This window comes from Neoarius graeffei, chromosome 10, assembly GCF_027579695.1.
Source record: "Neoarius graeffei isolate fNeoGra1 chromosome 10, fNeoGra1.pri, whole genome shotgun sequence".
Taxonomy (NCBI): domain Eukaryota; kingdom Metazoa; phylum Chordata; class Actinopteri; order Siluriformes; family Ariidae; genus Neoarius; species Neoarius graeffei.
The window spans coordinates 64,126,245-64,146,334 of NC_083578.1; the positions used below are offsets into that span (position 1 = coordinate 64,126,245).

Below are 20,090 nucleotides of genomic sequence, written 5' to 3' on the forward strand. Positions count from 1 at the left end.
TATATATATATATACACACAATGGTGGCATGGTGGTGTAGTGGTTTGCGCGCTGTCGCCTCACAGCAAGAAGGTCCGGGTTCGAGCCCCGTGGCCAGCAAGGGCCTTTCTGTGTGGAGTTTGCATGTTCTCCCCGTGGGTTTCCTCCGGGTGCTCTGGTTTCCCCCACAGTCCAAAGACATGCAGGTTAGGTTAACTGGTGACTCTAAATTGACCGTAGGTGTGAGTGTGAATGGTTGTCTGTGTCTGTGTCAGCCCTGTGATGACCTGGCGACTTGTCCAGGGTGTACCCCGCCTTTCGCCCGTAGTCAGCTGGGATAGGCTCCAGCTTGCCTGCAACCCTGTAGAACAGGATAAAGCGGCTAGAGATGATGAGATGATTATGAACATTAGTGAAGGCTGTAGTCAGGTTTAAACATCAAACCACTACCTCCATTTGCTTCTCTTTTTGGCAGGTTGTAAAAAGATAGCTCCGATTTCTTGTCGTATCTGTTTGTACAGTCAGTCGTAGACGAGCTCTTTCCCATTTTAGAGCTGTTTTTGTGTATGTGTGTTTTGCAGCATTCCAGCTGTATTACTTCCGCCTACGGTGATGTAATGTTTTTCCTTCTATTCTCTCTGCTATCTAAACAATGCAATTAAAGCTAGGAAAAATTAAGAGAATACACTGCCTAACAATAATTACCGTTCTTTATTTACTTCCATGATTGAACTGTAACAAATTTGTATCACAATTTATCGGGGGGGGGGGGGTAGTGGTTAGCACTGTCGCCTCACAGCAAGAAGATTCTGGGTTCGAGCCCTGTGACTGATGGTAGCCTTTCTGTGTGGAGTTTGCATGTTCTCCCCGTGTCTGCATGGGTTTCCTCCAGGTGCTCCGGTTTCCCTCACAGTCCAAAGACATGCAAGTTAGGCTAATTGGTGGCTGTAAATTGACTGTAGGTGTGAATGTGAGTGTGAATGGTTGTCTGTCTCTATGTGTCAGCCCTGCGATGATTTGGTGACTTGTCCAGGGCGTACCCTGCCTCTTCCCCATAGTCAGCTGGGATAGGCTCCAGCTTGCTTGTGACCCTGTACAGGATAAGCGGCTACAGGTAATGGATAGATGGAATTTATGCCTAGTTATAACTAACTACAGGACAGTGGCGGCTGGTAGTCTTTCAAACAGGGGAGGCTGGTCGGTTACGATATTTCCAGATTTTAAAAGAAAAAACACATCAGTTTTGCCCATACTCTTGCCTCTGATCTGGCTGATTGTTGGCAGGGTCACAAACTGTGAAATAACAGGTTCTTTTGGCCCATTAGCCTACTGTCCAATATACATGATGGTGGTGTTGGGGGGGTATATTTTAACATTTTATATTTTAAAATTGTGGCATGTTGTTTAAAAATTGATCACTATTGAAAGCAGCTCTTTGTCAGGAACCTCAGCAGTAACAGCAGAGTGTTCTGGAATAGGCACAAGCACTGACCTTGGGGAGCCAAACATAGAGCTGGGTGCCACACATTTCATTCAATGACACTTTCCCTATATTTTACTTATTTTGACTGAGAAATGTTTTATTGACAATTTTGATAACCCTTCACTTTTAATCCAGGTCTGTAGTGTGAAATGTTCTCGGCTGTGTTTTTGTTTAAAAATGTTTTCCAAATTGTAGCTGTGTTTAATTCATATCCAGAAAAATATATATTCCAATATAATATACTCAGCATAAACATTTTAAATAGATTCTATATTTTTGGTCCATCCATGACATATTACTAAAGTAGCCTATTTACTGTTGTTGATGTGGGGTCACTTGCTGTTAGCCAATTCACTTTCTCATACCAGGAGAGCTGAAAGGAACGAGTATTATTCCCTACCTTTTTCACCAAGTCAATTTGAAGCGTTGGTCTACCCTGCTCTTTAATTTGAATTTTTTCCTTGAAAGGAAGACTGGCAAATGGCTTCGGCAAAATTAAATCAGCAATGCTTGGCATCCGTGCGCAGCTTTCTTGCTAGCTGACTAGCCCCCTCAAGTTCAAGTTCAGTCACTCAAATAAACGAAATTTCTGGAACTAAGATAGCAAACTTGACAACACTATATTTACACTTTATTTACAATGAAAATATATACAAACTAAAAAAGCTGGTAGAAACCGTATGTAATGAATGAAGTCGATATGTAAGCTGATCTCTTACAATACACCACAGCACTTGCGAATCCGCATGGGACTGAACTGAAATTCACTGCTGCCTGTCTATATTTGAAACGAGCTGTCAATCAAAGAAAATATCCGTCCGCTTTCACCAACCAGCGGTCTCCTCGGGGAAAGCTTTGCCATGTCCCTCCCACTGTGAGGCTGGGAGTCCGGTGGGCGGGCGTTTTCGCAGTATTTGTCCAATAACCGTCTTGCATTTTGATATTGAAAAGCGCATCGCTCCCAAATGCCATTGAAGTCCACTGAGGCTGGGAGTCCGGTGGGCGGGCGTTTTCGCAGTATTTGTCCAATAATCGTCTTGGATTTTGATATTGAAAAGCGCATAGCTCCCAAATGCCATTGAAGTCCACTGAGGCTGGGCTGCATCATGCTGTCACGAGGGGGAAAACCTCACGCACACATTAGGCGAACTGGGGAAAGTTATAACGGAATGATTTCGCACTGTAGTTGGGTTGAGCACATATATTTCTATGATTCTGGATCTGAAATAGCAATGTTATAAGGTCAGCTATAACATAAGCCTAGCGCAATTCATCCTACACAATGTTCGTCATTTTTAGAGGAGGCTGAGCCTCCCTCGTTGTCTTAGAGCAATCGCCTGTGCTACAGGGATATTTTAATAATAAAAAGTAATACATTTCTGCTGAAACACTGCACAAAAATTGTACAGACAGTCATTTTGGTATCACCTCCTCTGATGGTGTCACCCTGTGCAGTCTGGACTCCCCTAGCAACGTCACTGATATGAAGTCACTGACATTGTGAGAACTTAAGTCATAATTATGATGTAAGAAATCTTATCATTATGGTGGTGAAAATGGGCTACCATAGGATCCAGTTACTGAAGATGAATGACTGAAAATAATTTACCAGCTGGCAAAAATGGTCGACCAGTTTGTCCAGCTTGGCTTGTGTTTTGACAAATGGTAGCTGGTCAGAACAAGCTGGATTCTTCAGTTGGGTTCCATATGGCACAGTATTATACATACAGGACACTTTTCCATGGAATAAAAACATGTATTCTATTCCCTTCTAGCTGGTTTCATTCATTTGGTTTGATAGCATGCAATATTGTTAGCATATTGCTTATGCTATGTGTATTACATCACTCTACCCAATGGAGAATGAGCATTGAATACGGTTTATGATATTGCATGGTTGTCAAGACAATATGATGCCACATGGAGCTGATGCAACTATTCAGTGAGAAAGTTTTCTGCTGTGCATGTGCAGAAGTATTTGTTCACCAGTGGCGCCTGCAGTAAACCGTCACAGTGAATTGAAAATGCCATAAGATACAAATTACATGTAAAACTTCCGCACTTGCGAGTGACTGTGATAATTTGTAAACAAAAATGGCCGCCAGGTTTGTTCCATCAAATGTATATGTATTATAATAGTAATAATAATATTGGCTGACTTTTTTTCATGGTATATCATATATATTCCTTTCAGCTAGCACGATATTGAACTTGTCTTCGACTCATTCAGTATCATGCTAGCTGAATGGAATATGGGTGGTTCTCCACTATAGTTGCAAATTGGGATATGGACCTTGAGCAAACTGATAAGTTCATAAGGCAGAATTCTGGTAGCCAATTTTGGAGTTTTATCAAAGTATCTTCTTATTGCTCGATATGGCAAAATTCAAGGTCAAGGTTGCCCTTGTCTCTGTCAGTACACAAACAGGTCTCTGAAATGCCTAATAAATCCATAATCTCTGACCAAAATCAAAATGTAATTGACCCCAATTACAAATCTGGGCCTTATTATAAATAATTCTATTTGAAAATGTACATTTATCACAATAGAACAATAAATATATGCATTAAAAGGGTGCAGCGTTTGTGTACTGACAGCATGTTTGTGTACTGACGTTCAAAAATAAGACAACGAAGTTGATTATTTGAGCAGAACAGTAATAGATTTAATTTTTGAACCTCAAAAATGGCAACAACATTAACCATGTGTTAACAAAATTAGGAACAAAACATATAAGAACCTAAGGCAACATTTCATGACACCAATTATAAAGTAGCCTAATTAACATTTCCTCACTTTTCTAAATTTGCCCGTGCTTTTGACATTTTAGTCAATCCAAACAATGTCCAAATTCATGACTACACCAGGCGCTGGATAAATGTCCCAATCACTACACCAAATCTGGGTGATTTTTTACTAGTTGGGTCCATGTAGATGTCGGAACCATCATGTGCCTAGAGTTCTTGGAATTAACAGTTTGTAAAAGGTGAGTAAGGGGGGGGAGGGACAAATTCAAATTTTTAAGTCAGTACACAGACACTCTCAGAAATTGACTAGGCCTAATCAGAAAACCTTTAAAGATATCCTGGTAGGATACATGTACTAGGTATAGGCCTATATACTAGTAGGTTGACAAAAGGGATCGAGAGACATCAAACTGTCATCCTATCAAATTGGTCAATACACTAACACAATAGTCAGTACACAAACAGACCCCGGTGTAGTGTATGGACTGTTAGTGTATGGACAAATAGTTCATCATCTGGTCACCAGGGTGCAGATGTGTATATGATGCCTGTGCATTGTAGTCTAGTTGAAAGGTCTTCTAACTCACATTCATGGCACAAACATGTTTTCATGACAAAGCTGGGCCTACATCATTCTAGAAGTGTTAGTGTATTGACTGCTATTATAAATTCTGTTAAAAATTGCCATACAAACCTGAACAATGCTGGAAAACTACCACAATATGAAATTCAATGTTTCCCTCCCTTGAACTTGTGGGATTCCCACAATGCACTGCAGTCATCTCATTAGAATAGTTCTGTCCATTTTCCCCAGGTGTCTCTAGTTAGTACTGTTAGTGTACTGACTTAATTACTTGGGACACCAAAAATCAATTTCTTGGCGGGAAAATTTCTGACTAGTATTGGAAATATTTTCAAAATGTGCTTTTCATCATGCTGCATGGACAATATTGATCATATTTAAATGGGTGACGCAAAATAATAACACCAATAAATATTTTTCAGCAAGGGTTTATTTTCTTTCTGGGATGTATGAGACACGCATTTTGGACCCCCTTGGGTACTTCCAATGAAAAATTCTACCAACACTATTATATTTGAGTGGATAAAATTTAATATCAATTAATTTTTATAATCAATAGGAAGGCATATGAACACAGACACCCTGATTTTATTTAAAGGCCTGGTCTCAGAATACTTGTTAAGTGAGGTGACACCAATTTGCAACTATAGTGGAGAACCACCCATATATCTGATAGACCACTCAACGCCAGTCAATGTTATTTAAATATTTCAATGCCAAATAACTCCTACATCGTCATGGTTTTAAAGCTATACGGCCTTTCGATTTCATAAAATCAATGAAATTTAGTTCCCCTCTGAAATTTGGTCACTGTGATGTATGTTTATTTCTGTAATATCTCAAAATATCAGGCCATTCTGTGGCTGGGAAGTTATTTAATTTGAGGGGATTCCCTAGCAAATAATATGCATGAAATTATCCGCTTTGCACAGTCAAGCAGACAGAGAAAGTCTGCGTGCACATGCACAGGTTTATCTTCTTCTTCTTTTGGGTTTTACGGCAACTGGCATCCACAGTGTTTCATTACTGCCATCTACAGGTTTACCTTGACTGTGCACTGACAGTTACATCATTCTGTCACTAAACAAACAGCTGATCATACCGAGGTGCTCATTGACCGGTGATATTTATTAGTCTGGTCTTGCGTTTCTTTTCCTTTGCAACATAACATCTTTTATTTTTTTCGTGGCCTGGTTTCCATCAAATCCTGCGCTCTGATTGGCTGACGAGCGGGTCCATATCCTACGGTACAGGCCCCAGTTACGGACCCTGGTTACGGACCTCTGGCGACTCGCTCGTTCACAACAACAACAAACATAGTAGCAATTTTTGTCAACATTTATCTTTTTTATAAGATTTATTTATAAGATTTTTATCAAAAATCTTATAAATTTTTGCAAGCATTTCTCAACATAATAGCATTAATTTTACAGCATGGATAGCGATAACGACAGTCTTCACAGCAAAAGCGAGTTTTACTACCTGGAGGAAGAAGAAATAAAAGAAAACATTTCAGGAGAAAGCTAAAAACCTCTAACTGTTGCGAACGCCGAGCAAAAACATGGCTGAATCCTGAATGACTCAATTTTGTATAAATAGGGGACTACATAGGCGGCAAAATGTAGTTTTTTTCCCCTGCCATGGAAGTGCACTTGTATACAGAGGAGGAAGCAATTTGCATTACAGCCATGAATGAGGATTCAAAATTGCGGCTCGGCTCAGTTTTCCCTTTCGGGCACTCTCATTTTCTGTTAGAATTTGGTAAAGAAAAAAAAAAAAAAATTATTTACCAGCTTAAGGTCGGTCTGTATGGTGAAATACCGTGACCTCGGCCTTGAATACGGACCTCGGCCCAGAGGGCCTCGCTCAGTACTTTCAAGACCTCAGTCACAGTATTTCACGATACCGACCTCCCAGCTGGTAAATAACATATATTTCTTCTTGCTTTCTGTTACTGTAGTCAGTCTTTCATGTTTTGTTCACACACTCATGTCCTCCATTTTTCTCTAGTTTCAAATTTGTATCCCAGAATGCCTTGTGCGTGAACAGGGAAACCCCACCACGTGATGCATGACGTATCTTGAATTGGGTCATGTTGAAGCAGGAAACAAATAGTGGAGAATTTCAGGCCACATGGCCCTAAATTCATTAATTCATCTCATCTCATTATCTCTAGCCGCTTTATCCTGTTCTACAGGGTCGCAGGCAAGCTGGAGCCTATCCCAGCTGACTACGGGCGAAAGGCGGGGTACACCCTGGACAAGTCGCCAGGTCATCACAGGGCTGACACATAGACAACATGCAAACTCCGCACAGAAAGGCCCTCGTCGGCTACGGGGCTCGAACCCGGACCTTCTTGCTGTGAGGCGACAGTGCTAACCACTACACCACCGTGCTCCCAATTCATTAATTGTTCTATTTAAAAAAAAACTAATAAACTTGGAAGTCTGTGATTCGAATTCAGTAGCTTTTGGTCCACGAAACAAAAATAACTGGGTGTCAGGGGTAAAAAAAAAATTTATGACCTACACTTAAAAAATCTGAAAGGCAGTTTAGCTTTAATGCATGCCTGGAGTTCATTCTTAGATCTGCACTCGAGCTGAGTCCAGTTCCGGATATAATCCAGTACAGTAGAGGAATCCAGATCCGGGTTTTCTCGATGCCTTTATTGGCCTCATCGGCTGTGGCAGGGCGCAGGATGGACTAGTGGGAACAGAAACATTATGGCTGCCAGTCTTTCCTTAACTCAGGTAACCATGGTTTTGCAGTCAAATCTAGCATTTCTCTTCCAAGTTTCGTTTTAAATTATTATCTGAAGTGCATATTCACATTGTTCTGCGTGTATAAGTTTTTCCAGTTGAACGCGGTCATGTTTTGTGTGGTCTGAAGCTGTTTACAGACAGTGCTTGGGAAAAAGTTTCTCGCTTAGCCTTCTGTCTAATCTCAGGGACTGCGAAAAGGGCGTTGCTAGTTTGTGGCACTTTTAAAACGGCTTACAAGCGTTCGCCTTGTCCTCCTTTATAATCAGATCATGCGATATTACTTTACGTCTAAAAGTCTGAACTTTAAATTAAAACCTGGCAGATTGTAGACGTTGTTTTTTCTTGTTGTTGAAATGAGCTGTGTAACATTAGCAGCAGTTTGTCTTATGTCCACCACAAGTGCGGAGCAGCTGGCTAGTACAGGGGTTAAGTTCAAAAGAAAGATTTGCAAAGTGAGAATAATTAGGAAAAAAAAAAGTTGAACCTTTTTCTTAAGAACCGCGTCACTTGGTAAATAAGCAGTCAGTGCTGTCAAATCTGTTGTCAAACACAAGTCTCCACAGATTCCTTGGTCACAGGATATTAGTTTTGAATGCAGAGCCAGGAGGAAGTGCTAGTGTAAGCTCTGGCTTGCTTTCTAGCTAGTTAGCGTTCTGGTCTCGACAACAAAATATATATTTTTGTAGCTGTCAAGATATGGCAAAACTCCACTAGAAGTGTCCTTTTTTTTCCTTTTGTCTGTTAGAGATATTTTGTTATCGTTCAACAACTTTAACTGAAGTTTCACGAGTTGTCTAACTGACTAGCAAGCTAGCTCACTTACTGCAGGGTGCTAGTCAACACATGCTAACTGGTATTAGCTAATTATTATTATTATTATTTTTTTTTTTAAAGCGAGCTAAATATATATTCACAGTTCTATAAACTTCTAATAAACGGACAACTCCCTTATAGCTACTTCTAATTTTAAGTTATACACACTTCCTCACTTGAAGTTCGTATGCTAATTAGGAAAGTCAAGTGCCTGAAGAGACTTGAATACATAATTAAAGTGCAATGGCTATTTACACAGACAGGTGACATAAAGGGGGAAAAACAGCTTAAAAGTGTTTTACTATTACTACGTTCACACTGCAGGCTGAAGTGACTCAAATCTGATTTTTTCGCCCATATGTGACCTGTATCCGATCTTTTATTGACAATATGAACGACACAGATCCGATTTTTTTCAAATCCGACCCAGGCCATTTGGATACGTGGTCCTAATTCCGATTCCTGTCCGATCTTTTCATATGCGACTTCAGTCTGAACCGCCAGGTCGCATTCATCCGACTTACACGTCATCAACAAGCCACAAACGTCACTATTCTGCGCTGAAGTAGGCGGCGGGTCTCTCAAAAAAAGTTACAGCAACATGGCTTTGATGTTCCTTTGAACGGAGGTTGCAGTCACTACCCCGCAGAACGCCTGAGCCAAAACCCTTGCCCTCTTCCTTCTCAACCTCCTCCTTAACATCAGGCTATTGTGGATGTTCTGGCTCTGTCGCAACAACAACTGCATCATCGCCAGGTACTCCATGCTGGCTACTGTCATACACAGGAAACTTTAGGTTACTTCCGTAAACACTGGCCATGCTCACTACGTGTGACGTCGTCGTATCCTGCAATGCGCATGCGGAACACTTTTAGGTCGCTTTTCGTTCATACTGAGGATCACATACAAGTCGCATATATTTGTTAATGTGAACGACCTCACAAAAAAAATCGGATTTCACAAAAAAATCAGAATTGAGCATTAAGCCTTGCAGTGTGAACGTAGTGTAAGTGTTAGGCGAATACAAGCCACCAGAACAGTGTCAGTGCTTCTTGGCATGTACTGTACAAGTCTCAGGAACTGTACTACAGGGATAAATACTCACATCACACACATTATCTCTAGCCGCTTTATCCTTCTACAGGGTCGCAGGCAAGCTGGAGCCTATCCCAGCTGTCTACGGGCGAAAGGCGGGGTACACCCTGGACAAGTCGCCAGGTCATCACAGGGCTGACACATAGACACAGACAACCATTCACACTCACATTCACACCTACGGTCAATTTAGAGTCACCAATTAGCCTAACCTGCATGTCTTTGGACTGTGGGGGAAACCGGAGCACCCGGAGGAAACCCACGCAGACACGGGGAGAACATGCAAACTCCGCACAGAAAGGCCCTCGCCGGCCATGGGGCTCGAACCCAGGACCTTCTTGCTGTGAGGCGACAGCGCTAACCACTACACCACCGTGCCGCCGGGATAAATACTATTCTTCCAAAAGATATTCCCTCTATTCGTACTTTGATGGAGAGTTCTGTCGAACACTCTGCTCTGAAATCTCACATGCTGCGGTACTGTGCAAAAGTCTTAGGCACATGCAAAGAAGTGCTGGAGAGCAAAAATGCCCTCAGAATTAATGAAATGTTTCGACGTTACAAATCAGTAACCGTAATACATGAAACAAAGTCAATATTTGGCGTGAGACGATCCTTTGCTTCACAAAAGTAATAGAGCGGCGGCTACAATTATCGACACTTTAACGATCTTTTGGCCGTTGCAAAAGTAGAAAAGACTTTCAGTGCGTAAGTTGTGCATGAATAATTACTCAAACTTCCACTGGACAAACATGAGTTGATTCCTGATTACTTGGCGTATCAGATCGCGTGATACCGTTTCACAGTTATCGACGCCTTTGTCTACAGTTATCGATACCGTTCCATAATTATTGACATCCGGGTGATTTTTATTTATTTAAAAAAAAAACACTGACATGTCTACTGATATTGTAATATGTGGTAGATATTTACAACAAATTGCAAAAAATATTTTCTGAATGGAAGAATTTTTTTTTTTTTAAATATGCTAGGAATTTTAATTCTGGACTCTAAATTGACCGTAGGTGTGAATGTGAGTGTGAATGGTTGTCTGTGTCTATGTGTCAGCCCTGTGATGACCTGGCGACTTGTCCAGGGTGTACCCCGCCTTTCGCCCGTAGTCAGCTGGGATAGGCTCCAGCTTGCCTGCGACCCTGTAGAACAGGATAAAGCGGCTAGAGATAATGAGATGAGATGAGATTTTAATTCTGGTCGAATTCTATTTATTGCAGTCGGATTCCAAATACTCTCTAAACATTCCATTGTGTTATGAATCAGAGAAAAATGATTATAAATCACAGCACTCTTTTTTTTTTTTTTTTTTTTTTTAAATAAAAAGCACTTCATCTACTTCAGCAATGTTACACAAAGATCGATCCATAACAGTTGTAAATGTCACTTAATTCCACAGGGTGTCGATAATGGTGGCCACCGGTGAAAGTGATTTACTATTATCAACACCTCACGTGATTTCTCAAACTCGTGTTTAGATACAAAATAGCGACTGTCAAATGAAAGAGTAAGAAACACAGTAGGTTTCGACAAGGAGATCATGAAATATCGGCAAATTTGATAAATAAAAAAGATGTCCGTGATCTTTCCACCATGCTTACCTGCGATGATAACATCCGGGTTTTCCTCAAATTGCTGATCGTGCTTAAAAAAACAAAACAAAAAACTCCATCTTGGTTAATGAGCTGTGTCATCAGACGACAAGATCAAAGGGTGGGGTGGGGGGGTCTTACGGTTGATTAATTAACCAATAATAACTGTTGTAACTGAAACTCACCTTTTGTAAAATTTGTTTTTTATTGGTAAATCTGAAAAGGTGTCAATAATTAATTGTAGCTGCCGTTCTAGTAGTCTCAGGTACAATGAGTGCAGTTTTATAAGGAAATGAGCTGTTGGTTTTACTGAGCATCTTGCAGAAGCAGCCACAGTTCTTCTGGACACTTTCCCTGTGTCTGAAATCGCTCCCTACTCACTATATAGGGCACTATATAGTGGGGACGCCAATTTGTAGTGCTGTCCGAAACCTTGCTGAGGATTATTACACCTCAAAGTATCCCACAGTGCATCATGAAAAGTAGTGTACAACCGATGGTCACGAACCAAAGCAATATCCCATCATGCATTGTGGTCATGCTGAAAGAAATCAAATTAAGTCTCAAATTTGATTTGATAAAAGGCACCAGCAAAGAAGAAAGTATTCAGCTTTGATTTAAAAAAAAAAAACCTCAAAACCTGAAAGATGCAGGTACTTTGATTGATTAATGTGGGAAATGCGCTCAGTATAATGTGTATTTATCACAAAAATGCATGCATGTATTTTATTATTTTGAAAACCCACTAGCCGACTGATCTGGTACGTTTTAATTGTGCGACAGTACTGGTGTAAATACCAGCGTGACTGATTTGTGTCCGAAAGCGTTTTCATTTTACCAATGAGCTCACTGTATAGTCCTCTATTTAGTAATTCCCAATATAGGGAGTAGTGAACGAGTGAGTGATTTCAGACACAGGGATTGTCACATTTGCTTCTTAATTTTGGAACAAAAACCCAGCAGCCTTCATTTTTTTTTTATTTTTGTCTGAAAAGTGGTATTTCAGATCTATTCCATTCAGCTAGTATGATACTGAACTCGTTCAATCTCATGTTAGCTGAATGGAATATAGGTGATATACCATGAAAAAAGCCAGCTATTATTATTATTATTATTATTATTATTATAAACATTCCTTTCGGGTGTTCAACATGTTTTTCTCTTTCAAAATTCTCTCCAAATCTTCTGTATTTAACGAAGCAAACCTGGCAGCCATGTTTGTTTACAAATTGTCACAGTTGCTTGCTACACGGAAGTTTTACATCTCTGACGTGTGACGTCAGGTTGTCTTGACAACCATGCAATATCGTAAACCATATTCAACGCTCATTCTCCACTAGGTTGAGTAACGTAACACATGTTGGATAAGCAGTTTGCTAACTGTTGCCTGCTATCAAACCAAATGAATGAAACCTGCTAGAAGGGAATAGAATATGTTATTTATCAGCTGGGAGGTCCGTATCGTGAAATACCGTGACTGAGGTCTTGAAAGTACTGAGCGAGGCCCTCTGGGCCGAGGTCAGTATTCAAGGCCGAGGTCACGGTATTTCACCATGCGGACCGACCTTAAGCTGGTAAATAATATCTTTATTTTTTTCTTTACCAAATTCTAACAGGAAACGAGAACGCCTGAAAGGGAAAACCGAGCCGAGGCGAGACGCCATTTTGAATCCTCATTCATGGCTGTAATGCAAATTGCTTCCTCCTCGGTATACAAGTGCACTTCTATGGCAGGGGAAAAAACTACATTTTGCCGCCTATGTAGTAGGGATGGCGAAAACTAAAAAAAATCTTGACCGACCACCGAGCCTCATTAGCCGGTTAAAGTCAGTTAACCTATGAGTTTAAACAGGGATGCAAACAGCGTGCCTTTTGGCGGATGCCGCCTTTTTTTTACGGCTGAATCGTGCAGATCCGATTTTTTTTTTAGGGGGGGCGTTGGAGCGTCTGAATAATTTCATCAGAGTAAATTCTGTATTAAAATTACTAAATAAGCAAATGCCGTTACAGTCCATGCAACATAGGAAGTATGAGAAGAAAACAGTAAATCAGAAAGCTGCGCACGTTTTCTGATATACTGTTTTCTTCTCATACTTCCTATGTTTCATGGACTGTAATGGCATTTGCTTATTTAGTAATTTTAATACAGAATTTACTCTGATGAAATTATTCAGACACTCCAACCCCCCCCCCCCCCCCCCCCCCCAAAAAAAAAAAAAAAAAAATAAAAAAATAAAAAATCGGATCTGCACGATTCAGCCGTGAAAAAGGCGGCATCCGAAACTTACTTTCAGAATGCACTGGCCAAGGCAGGACTAAACTCGATGTGCCTTCTAATAATAATTAAAAAAAAAACCAGAATAGTAATTTGTAAGCTAAAAAGCCTGTGTCTACACTTTTCTTTCGCCGAGTGGCAGCTGTCTTCAACTGGGGCAGGAGGGCGGGACATGACTGAATGGGTGTTTCTGATTTGTCAGCTGTTGTCCTTACACCGCATGGCATGCCCCAAGCGTTTACAACACAGAATTCCAGGTTCTCCACTCCAAAATCGGCAGCTTCAAAACGATTTTTTTTTTTTTTTTTAAACCGACAACCAAAAAAAAAATTAACCGGTTGAAGTTGATTCGGTCAACCATCGGTCAAACGGTCATCGGTTAACATCCCTACTATGTAGTCCCCTATTTATACAAATAGGAGTCATTCAGGATTCAGCCATATTGTTGCTCAGTGTTAGCAACAGTAATGGCCCTTTTCCACTACCCTTTTTCAGCTCACTTCAGCTCGCTTCAGCCCGATACGGCTCGCGTTTCGACTACCTTAGAGCAGCACGACTCAGCTCGCTTCAGCCCTGCTTAGCACCCAAAACTTGCATGGTTTTGGAGTAGGGCTGAAGCGAGCCAAACCGAGCCGAGTGGGGCTAGGGGCGTGAGCAGACACTCCCCTGTGCACTGATTGGTGAGGGGGAGTGTCCTCACATGCCCACACACGCCCCGCGAGCACGCTGGGATCTGTAAACACTGTAAACCCGGAAGAAGAAGAATTATGAATTACGAGAATTTCTGAAGCCTTATGCGCCTCGCCTCATCTATACGCTCTTGCCAGTATCTGTTGGCGTTATCGGTGACAACAAGCCACAGCACCAAGACCAGCAACACTAACGACTCCATGTCCTCCATGTTTATTGTTTACTATCTGGGTTGTGAGACTACCGCTTTAAAGGCCACTGATGTCACTGTTTGCGCCGCCTAACGAAATCACGTGACGTCCACCCACTTTCGCTAACTCCACCCAATGTGTCCACCCACTTCCAGCCAGCACGGTTCAGCGCGGTTGTAGTCGAAATGCAACTCCAACAGCCCCACTCAGCTCGACTCAGCCCGACTCAGCACGGCACGGCTCAGCCCAACTCAGCCGCGTTGGTAGTGGAAAAGCGGCATTAGAGGTTTTTAGTTTTCTCCTGAAATGTTTTCTTTTATTTCTTCTTCCTCAGGGTAGTAAAACTTGCTTTTGCTGTGAACACTGCCGTTATCGCTATCCATGCTGTAAAATTAAAGCTATTCTCCTGAGAAATGCTGGCAAAAATTTATAAGATTTTTGATTATCTTATAAATAAATCTTAACAAAAAAAGATAAATGTTGACAAAAAATGCTACTATGTTTGTTATTGTGAATGAGCGAGTCGCCAGAGGTCCATAATCAGGGTCCGTAACTGGGGTCCGTATCGTAGGATACGGACCCACTTGCCAGCCAATCAGAGCGCAGGATTTGATGGAAACCGGCCCGCTAAAAAATAAATGTTTACTGCATTGAAAAATTGTCCTGTATGTATAATACATTATATTCTACTTTCTTTACTGACATATGAAAATTTTAAATTTGTGATGGAAAGCTAATGTTTGGAAATTGAAAATGTTTGTTTTTACTGACTCAATAATGTAGAACTCATAAAATAAGTCTATAACAAAGTTTGTACCAAACAAAAATCTGGTGTCGAAGGTGATCAGTTGGGTTGTGATTTGACGACGGTGAAGACCATGGCACACGATTTACATAATTTTCTGAATTGTTTAATCATATCTGTACAGTTCAGCTGTTTGGAAATATCACTGATTGTTTCTCCGTTTATTTATTTATTTATTTATTTATTCATTCATGGTTTTCCTTGGTCACCCATGTATGTATATCATGCATACTCAAATTTCAGGAGCAGAAGATTTCAAGGGAACGCTCCCCCTTTCTCTGTTCTCCTGAGTATACTTGGCTTCATGGAAAGAAAAGCTGTTCGAGAGAAACGGCAATTGTAGTTGCCGTAGAATAAATGAGTTGATAACTTGTGTTGCCAGTAGACATGTTTGTGCTGACACGTTTACTTCCAAGTGTTTATTGTTGACTGGTTAGAGATGCAATAACTGAAACGATTATTTGACTAGTAGTAACGTTCATTTGCATAGACCAGATTAAGTGATTGTATTCTGAAAAGTTCTGCCGTTTATCCAGCATGTAAATGAAAATGGTTGCTCTCTTTGCAAAATATTGGCTGGAAGAAACTCTATCATGCATCGTTAAACTCCTGAAGGGAGACGGAGCTTCCGGGCTGAAATCAACAGCTGGGATTGTGCTCAGATGTCAGTCAGTGAAGACCACTGTAAGAAAGCAATGCAGTGCAAAATGTTCAGTTGTCGCAGTGTCGACTGTTTATGTGCAGATTTAACACGTCGGCCTGTGCACGGCAACCATGTGTGGCGGTTTGGGAAGATCCCTCGCGCTCCACCAAACAACTCTTTTTATTGATTTGCTTTCCATTTAGTTCAATACATAAAATAGCTATGAAAACAATCCTGACAGATTGTGAAGGAAAATGAGTTATCGCTTTGATAATTAGCATTATTTGCATCTTTATTGTCCTGCAGTAAATCCGGGGAAGTCGGTTATGCCAAACAGGAACCTCACTGTTATTCTTCGTTCAGCTGCTCACTGTTTGCTCACATTTGTGATTAAATATTTTAGTGAGTTTTGTTCTGTTGGCTAAATTTCCCCAGTGGTGTTTTAAATTGGAATTTAAAAATTACAACTTCATCTGCTGCCATCTTGAGTGTCAAAGACTGCGCATGTCCATCGCAAATAATTTGACACGTGTTCTATGTACTATTTACCAAACTTGCATCACATCCTTCATTTGAAAAGCACACTTGGGTAACAAGTTGGCAATTAAAGGAGACATACCCCTTTTCTATTATTATTAAGATGTTTCTGTCAAGGTTGCAGGATTTATTTATTTAATTGACCCCCCCCGCCTTTTTATTAAAATTTTTTTTAATGCTGCTTGAGGATATGAAAACCCTACAGCGTAAAACAGGCAAATTGAGGGTGTGCCTTTTTAAATTTAAATATGTAAATAGTTTCACAATAAAATATCCTCTGTAACCCAGTTTGCCCAGTTGTATTAAGATCGCTCGATTATACTTAACATGAGCCCTTATGCTGCTCATGAAAGGAAATGAGAGACGGACATAAATAGAAAACTTGGTAATGCTTGGAGAAAACTCTGCGATGTTGCACAAAAGGGAGCAGTTTTGACACGGGCAGTTGGTATTGATCCTTCTTTTTGGTACAGTTTCATTGTCAATCCTGCATTGTACTGGCCCAGGTTATTAAAGCAGTCATACATAAAATGGCTACCACCCACAAACAGGTTTTTCCCAACTGTAGCTGGGACGTTGCTGTCAAAAATATACTCGATCAAATCAACCCCTGTAAGGATGTTTGCTGGTCTGTGCAGCTGATAACAGGAGCAGTTCCTGTGTTTAGCTTGCTTTGACATAATGCGAGTGGGTCCAGTGCTTGTGAGGGGGGAAAAAATGGCGCATCCTTCGCAAAGGCAGTTCTCAAGGTGAAGATGCGTACTCGGATGAGGGGACGGTGTAATTCTAATGAGCTTCCTTTTTGATGTATGGAGGCGAGCGATATCTGAATGGCTTGTTGAAGCATGTGTTTTTTCTGTGAGCTTAAAAAAAAAAAGAAAAGCTGACTGGGTTCAGGGGCAGCACGGTGGTGTAGTGGTTAGCGCTGTCGCCTCACAGCAAGAAGGTCCTGGGTTCGAGCCCTGGGGCCGGCGAGGGCCTTTCTGTGTGGAGTTTGCATGTTCTCCCCGTGTCCGCGTGGGTTTCCTCCGGTTTCCCCCACAGTCCAAAGACATGCAGGTTAGGTTAACTGGTGACTCTAAATTGACCGTAGGTGTGAATGTGAGTGTGAATGGTTGTCTGTGTCTATGTGTCAGCCCTGTGATGACCTGGCGACTTGTCCAGGGTGTACCCCGCCTTTCGCCCGTAGTCAGCTGGGATAGGCTCCAGCTTGCCTGCGACCCTGTAGAAGGATAAAGCGGCTAGAGATAATGAGATGAGATGACTGGGTTCAGAGATGTCCACAAGTGCCAGCGACTGGCAGTTTTCTCTGCCTACACAGACGGTCTGCGCCAGCTACTCGAGCCCAGAAAAAAGTAAAAACTTGACTTTCAATGTTCAAGTGATTTTTCTATCATCTCTGCTGCCCATAATTTGCTGTAAATCCATTTATTTCACCATGAAATTCTGTCTTTGATTTGGGTCTAACATGACCAGAAGCAACGGCATATTTGTTGACCGATTCTCGCGCTGTGATTGGCTGAGCCGGACCACATGACCACACCGTAGCAGGCAGTCAAGACGCAGTTGGTGGTTGTTGCAGACAATTTCTCTGTTTTTACAAAATGGCACCGAAGAAGAAACTAAAACCTTCTGTGGGCCAAATAAATATAAAGTCTGTTTTCTGCAGGTTTGTACATGTCAATTGTATTTAATATTTTCATATCCAGAAGCTACCCGGAGTGCCTAAGTTCCCATTGAAATGTCTGGTCCCTTAGCTAAGGCTTCATACTTATAAAGTGCAAGTGCAAATAACTAATTGTGTGCAAATATTTGTGCTGAAATTAAAAATACACAATACCACACCAGAAGCACATCAGGTACATTACACGTGCACCCGATAAGCTCACCATATAGTTATGTTACAGAGCCAGGCAGTGTACTACAGAGGGGAACTGAGAAAGCCAGGCACACGCACATCTGGAGGGAAGTTTCATACATATTTTGCCAGCTAGAGAATCTCACTTTCATCAAAGTCAGTTAAAAGTAGGCTGCCTTCCAGATTTTTTTAAGATTAGGTCATAGAAATAATTTTCCCTGACACCCAATTATTTTTGTTTAGTGGACCGAAAGTTCCTGAATTCAAATCACAGATTTGCAATTTTATTAGTGTTTTTTTTTTTTTTTTTTTTTTTAAATAGAACAATTAATGAATTTAGGGCCATGTGGCCGTAAATTCTCTGCTATTATTTCTCACTTCACCATGACGCGATACAAGATACTATGTCATGCATCACATGGTGGGCTTTTCCTGTTTGCGCAAGGCATTATGGGATACAAATTTGAAACAGGAGAGAACAATGGAGGATGCGAATGAAACACGAAAGACCGACTACAGTAACGGAAAGTGAGGAGAAAAGACGTTATGTTGCGAAGGAAAGGAAACGCAGGTCCAAACTAATAAATCTCGGCGGTCAGCGAGTACCTCGGTGTGATCAGCTGTTCGTTTAGAGACTGGATGATGTAACTGTCATTGCATGGTCAAGGTAAACCTGTAGATGGCAGTAATGCAACACTATGGATACCAGCTGCCGTAAAACCCAAAAGATGAAGACAATGAAGGGAAACGTGCGCATGCGCACACGGAGTTCATGCACATTTATTTGCTAGAGAATCCGCTCAAATTAAATAACTTCACACCCCAGGCCATTCTGTGGCTTATTTTTTAAATTAATTTATTTTTTTAATATTACAGAAATAAACATATCACGATTAAATTTCACTAATTTTTATGAAATCGAAGGGCCGTCTACTTTTAAATACTGTATTATCAGTAAGTTCTTTGACTAAATGTTATCAGTTTTGGTACTGGAGAAATTAAGGAAATATGCTTCCTATTTATTATTGCTACATTAAAAGTTATCTTGCACATATTATCTCACCAGTTCCTTTCTGATTAAGACATTTGTCTGTGATACATTTTTGCTGTTCCAGTCCAGAAGAGAGGCGTCTCTCTCCCTCTCAGAATCTGTGTGCGAGGGACAGGGAATGGGACAGCTCTCTTTCTCTCAGAATCTGTGTGCAAGGGACAGGGAATGGGACAGCTCTCTTTCTCTCAGAATCTGTGTGCGAGGGACAGGGAATGGGACAGCTCTCTTTCTCTCAGAATCTGTGTGCGAGGGACAGGGAATGGGACAGCTCTCTTTCTCTTAGAATCTGTGTGCGAGGGACAGGGAATGGGACATGTGTGTGTCTCTCTCTCTCTCTCAGAATCTGTGTGCGAGAGACAGGGAATGGGACAGCTCTCTCTCTCTCTCTCTCTCTCTCTCTCTCTCTCTCTCTCTCTCTCTCTCTCAGAATCTGTGTGCGAAGGACAGGGAATGGGACAGCTCCCCCCCCAGAATCTGTGTGTGAGGGACAGGGAATGGGACAGCTCTCTCTCTCTCTCTCTCTCTCTCTCAGAATCTGTGTGTGAGGGACAGGGAATGGGACAGCTCTCTCTCTCTCTCTCTCTCTCTCTCTCTCTCTCTCTCTCTCTCTCAGAATCTGCACCTTTATTCTGCCTCGTTCTGTGTAAAACGTCCGAACGTGGAACTGGGGTTCCGTGTTTTGCCGCTGAGCTGGGCCGATTGACAGTAACAGAGACGAGATTGACGTCTCTATAAAAGGCACAGGCAGCATTGTGGAACAGGGGTTTGAGGTTTTTGACATTCTTCCTGAGTCCAGCTCAAATTCAAATGTCTAATGCCAGGTTTATTTAGTTAAGTGTAAACAACCAAAGCGGGAATATTAAGGAACCTTCGTTTACTTTTTTTTTTAAATTGCAGAATATCTGTGTAAAAAGGGCTGCTGAGACATTGCTCTGAGTGACGATGGCAGAGAGAACTAAATGTTCAAAAATGT

The 20,090-nt window shown here is 41.3% G+C and overlaps 1 protein-coding gene across 4 annotated transcripts in view; it reads left to right on the top strand.

The window, feature by feature from the left end:
* Positions 1 to 7,445: 7,445 nt before the first annotated feature.
* The window catches only part of eps15 (epidermal growth factor receptor pathway substrate 15), a 64,337-nt gene continuing 51,692 nt past the window's right edge, over positions 7,446 to 20,090 (top strand). For 2 of the 4 annotated variants that reach the window (XM_060932110.1, XM_060932111.1), the window contains exon 1: positions 7,446 to 7,543. In XM_060932110.1, coding sequence (XP_060788093.1) covers positions 7,517 to 7,543 — 27 coding nt within the window. In that variant the 5' untranslated portion in view covers positions 7,446 to 7,516. The remainder of the gene's footprint in view (positions 7,544 to 20,090) is intronic. The other 2 variants (XM_060932108.1, XM_060932109.1) reach the window with 1 other exon arrangement.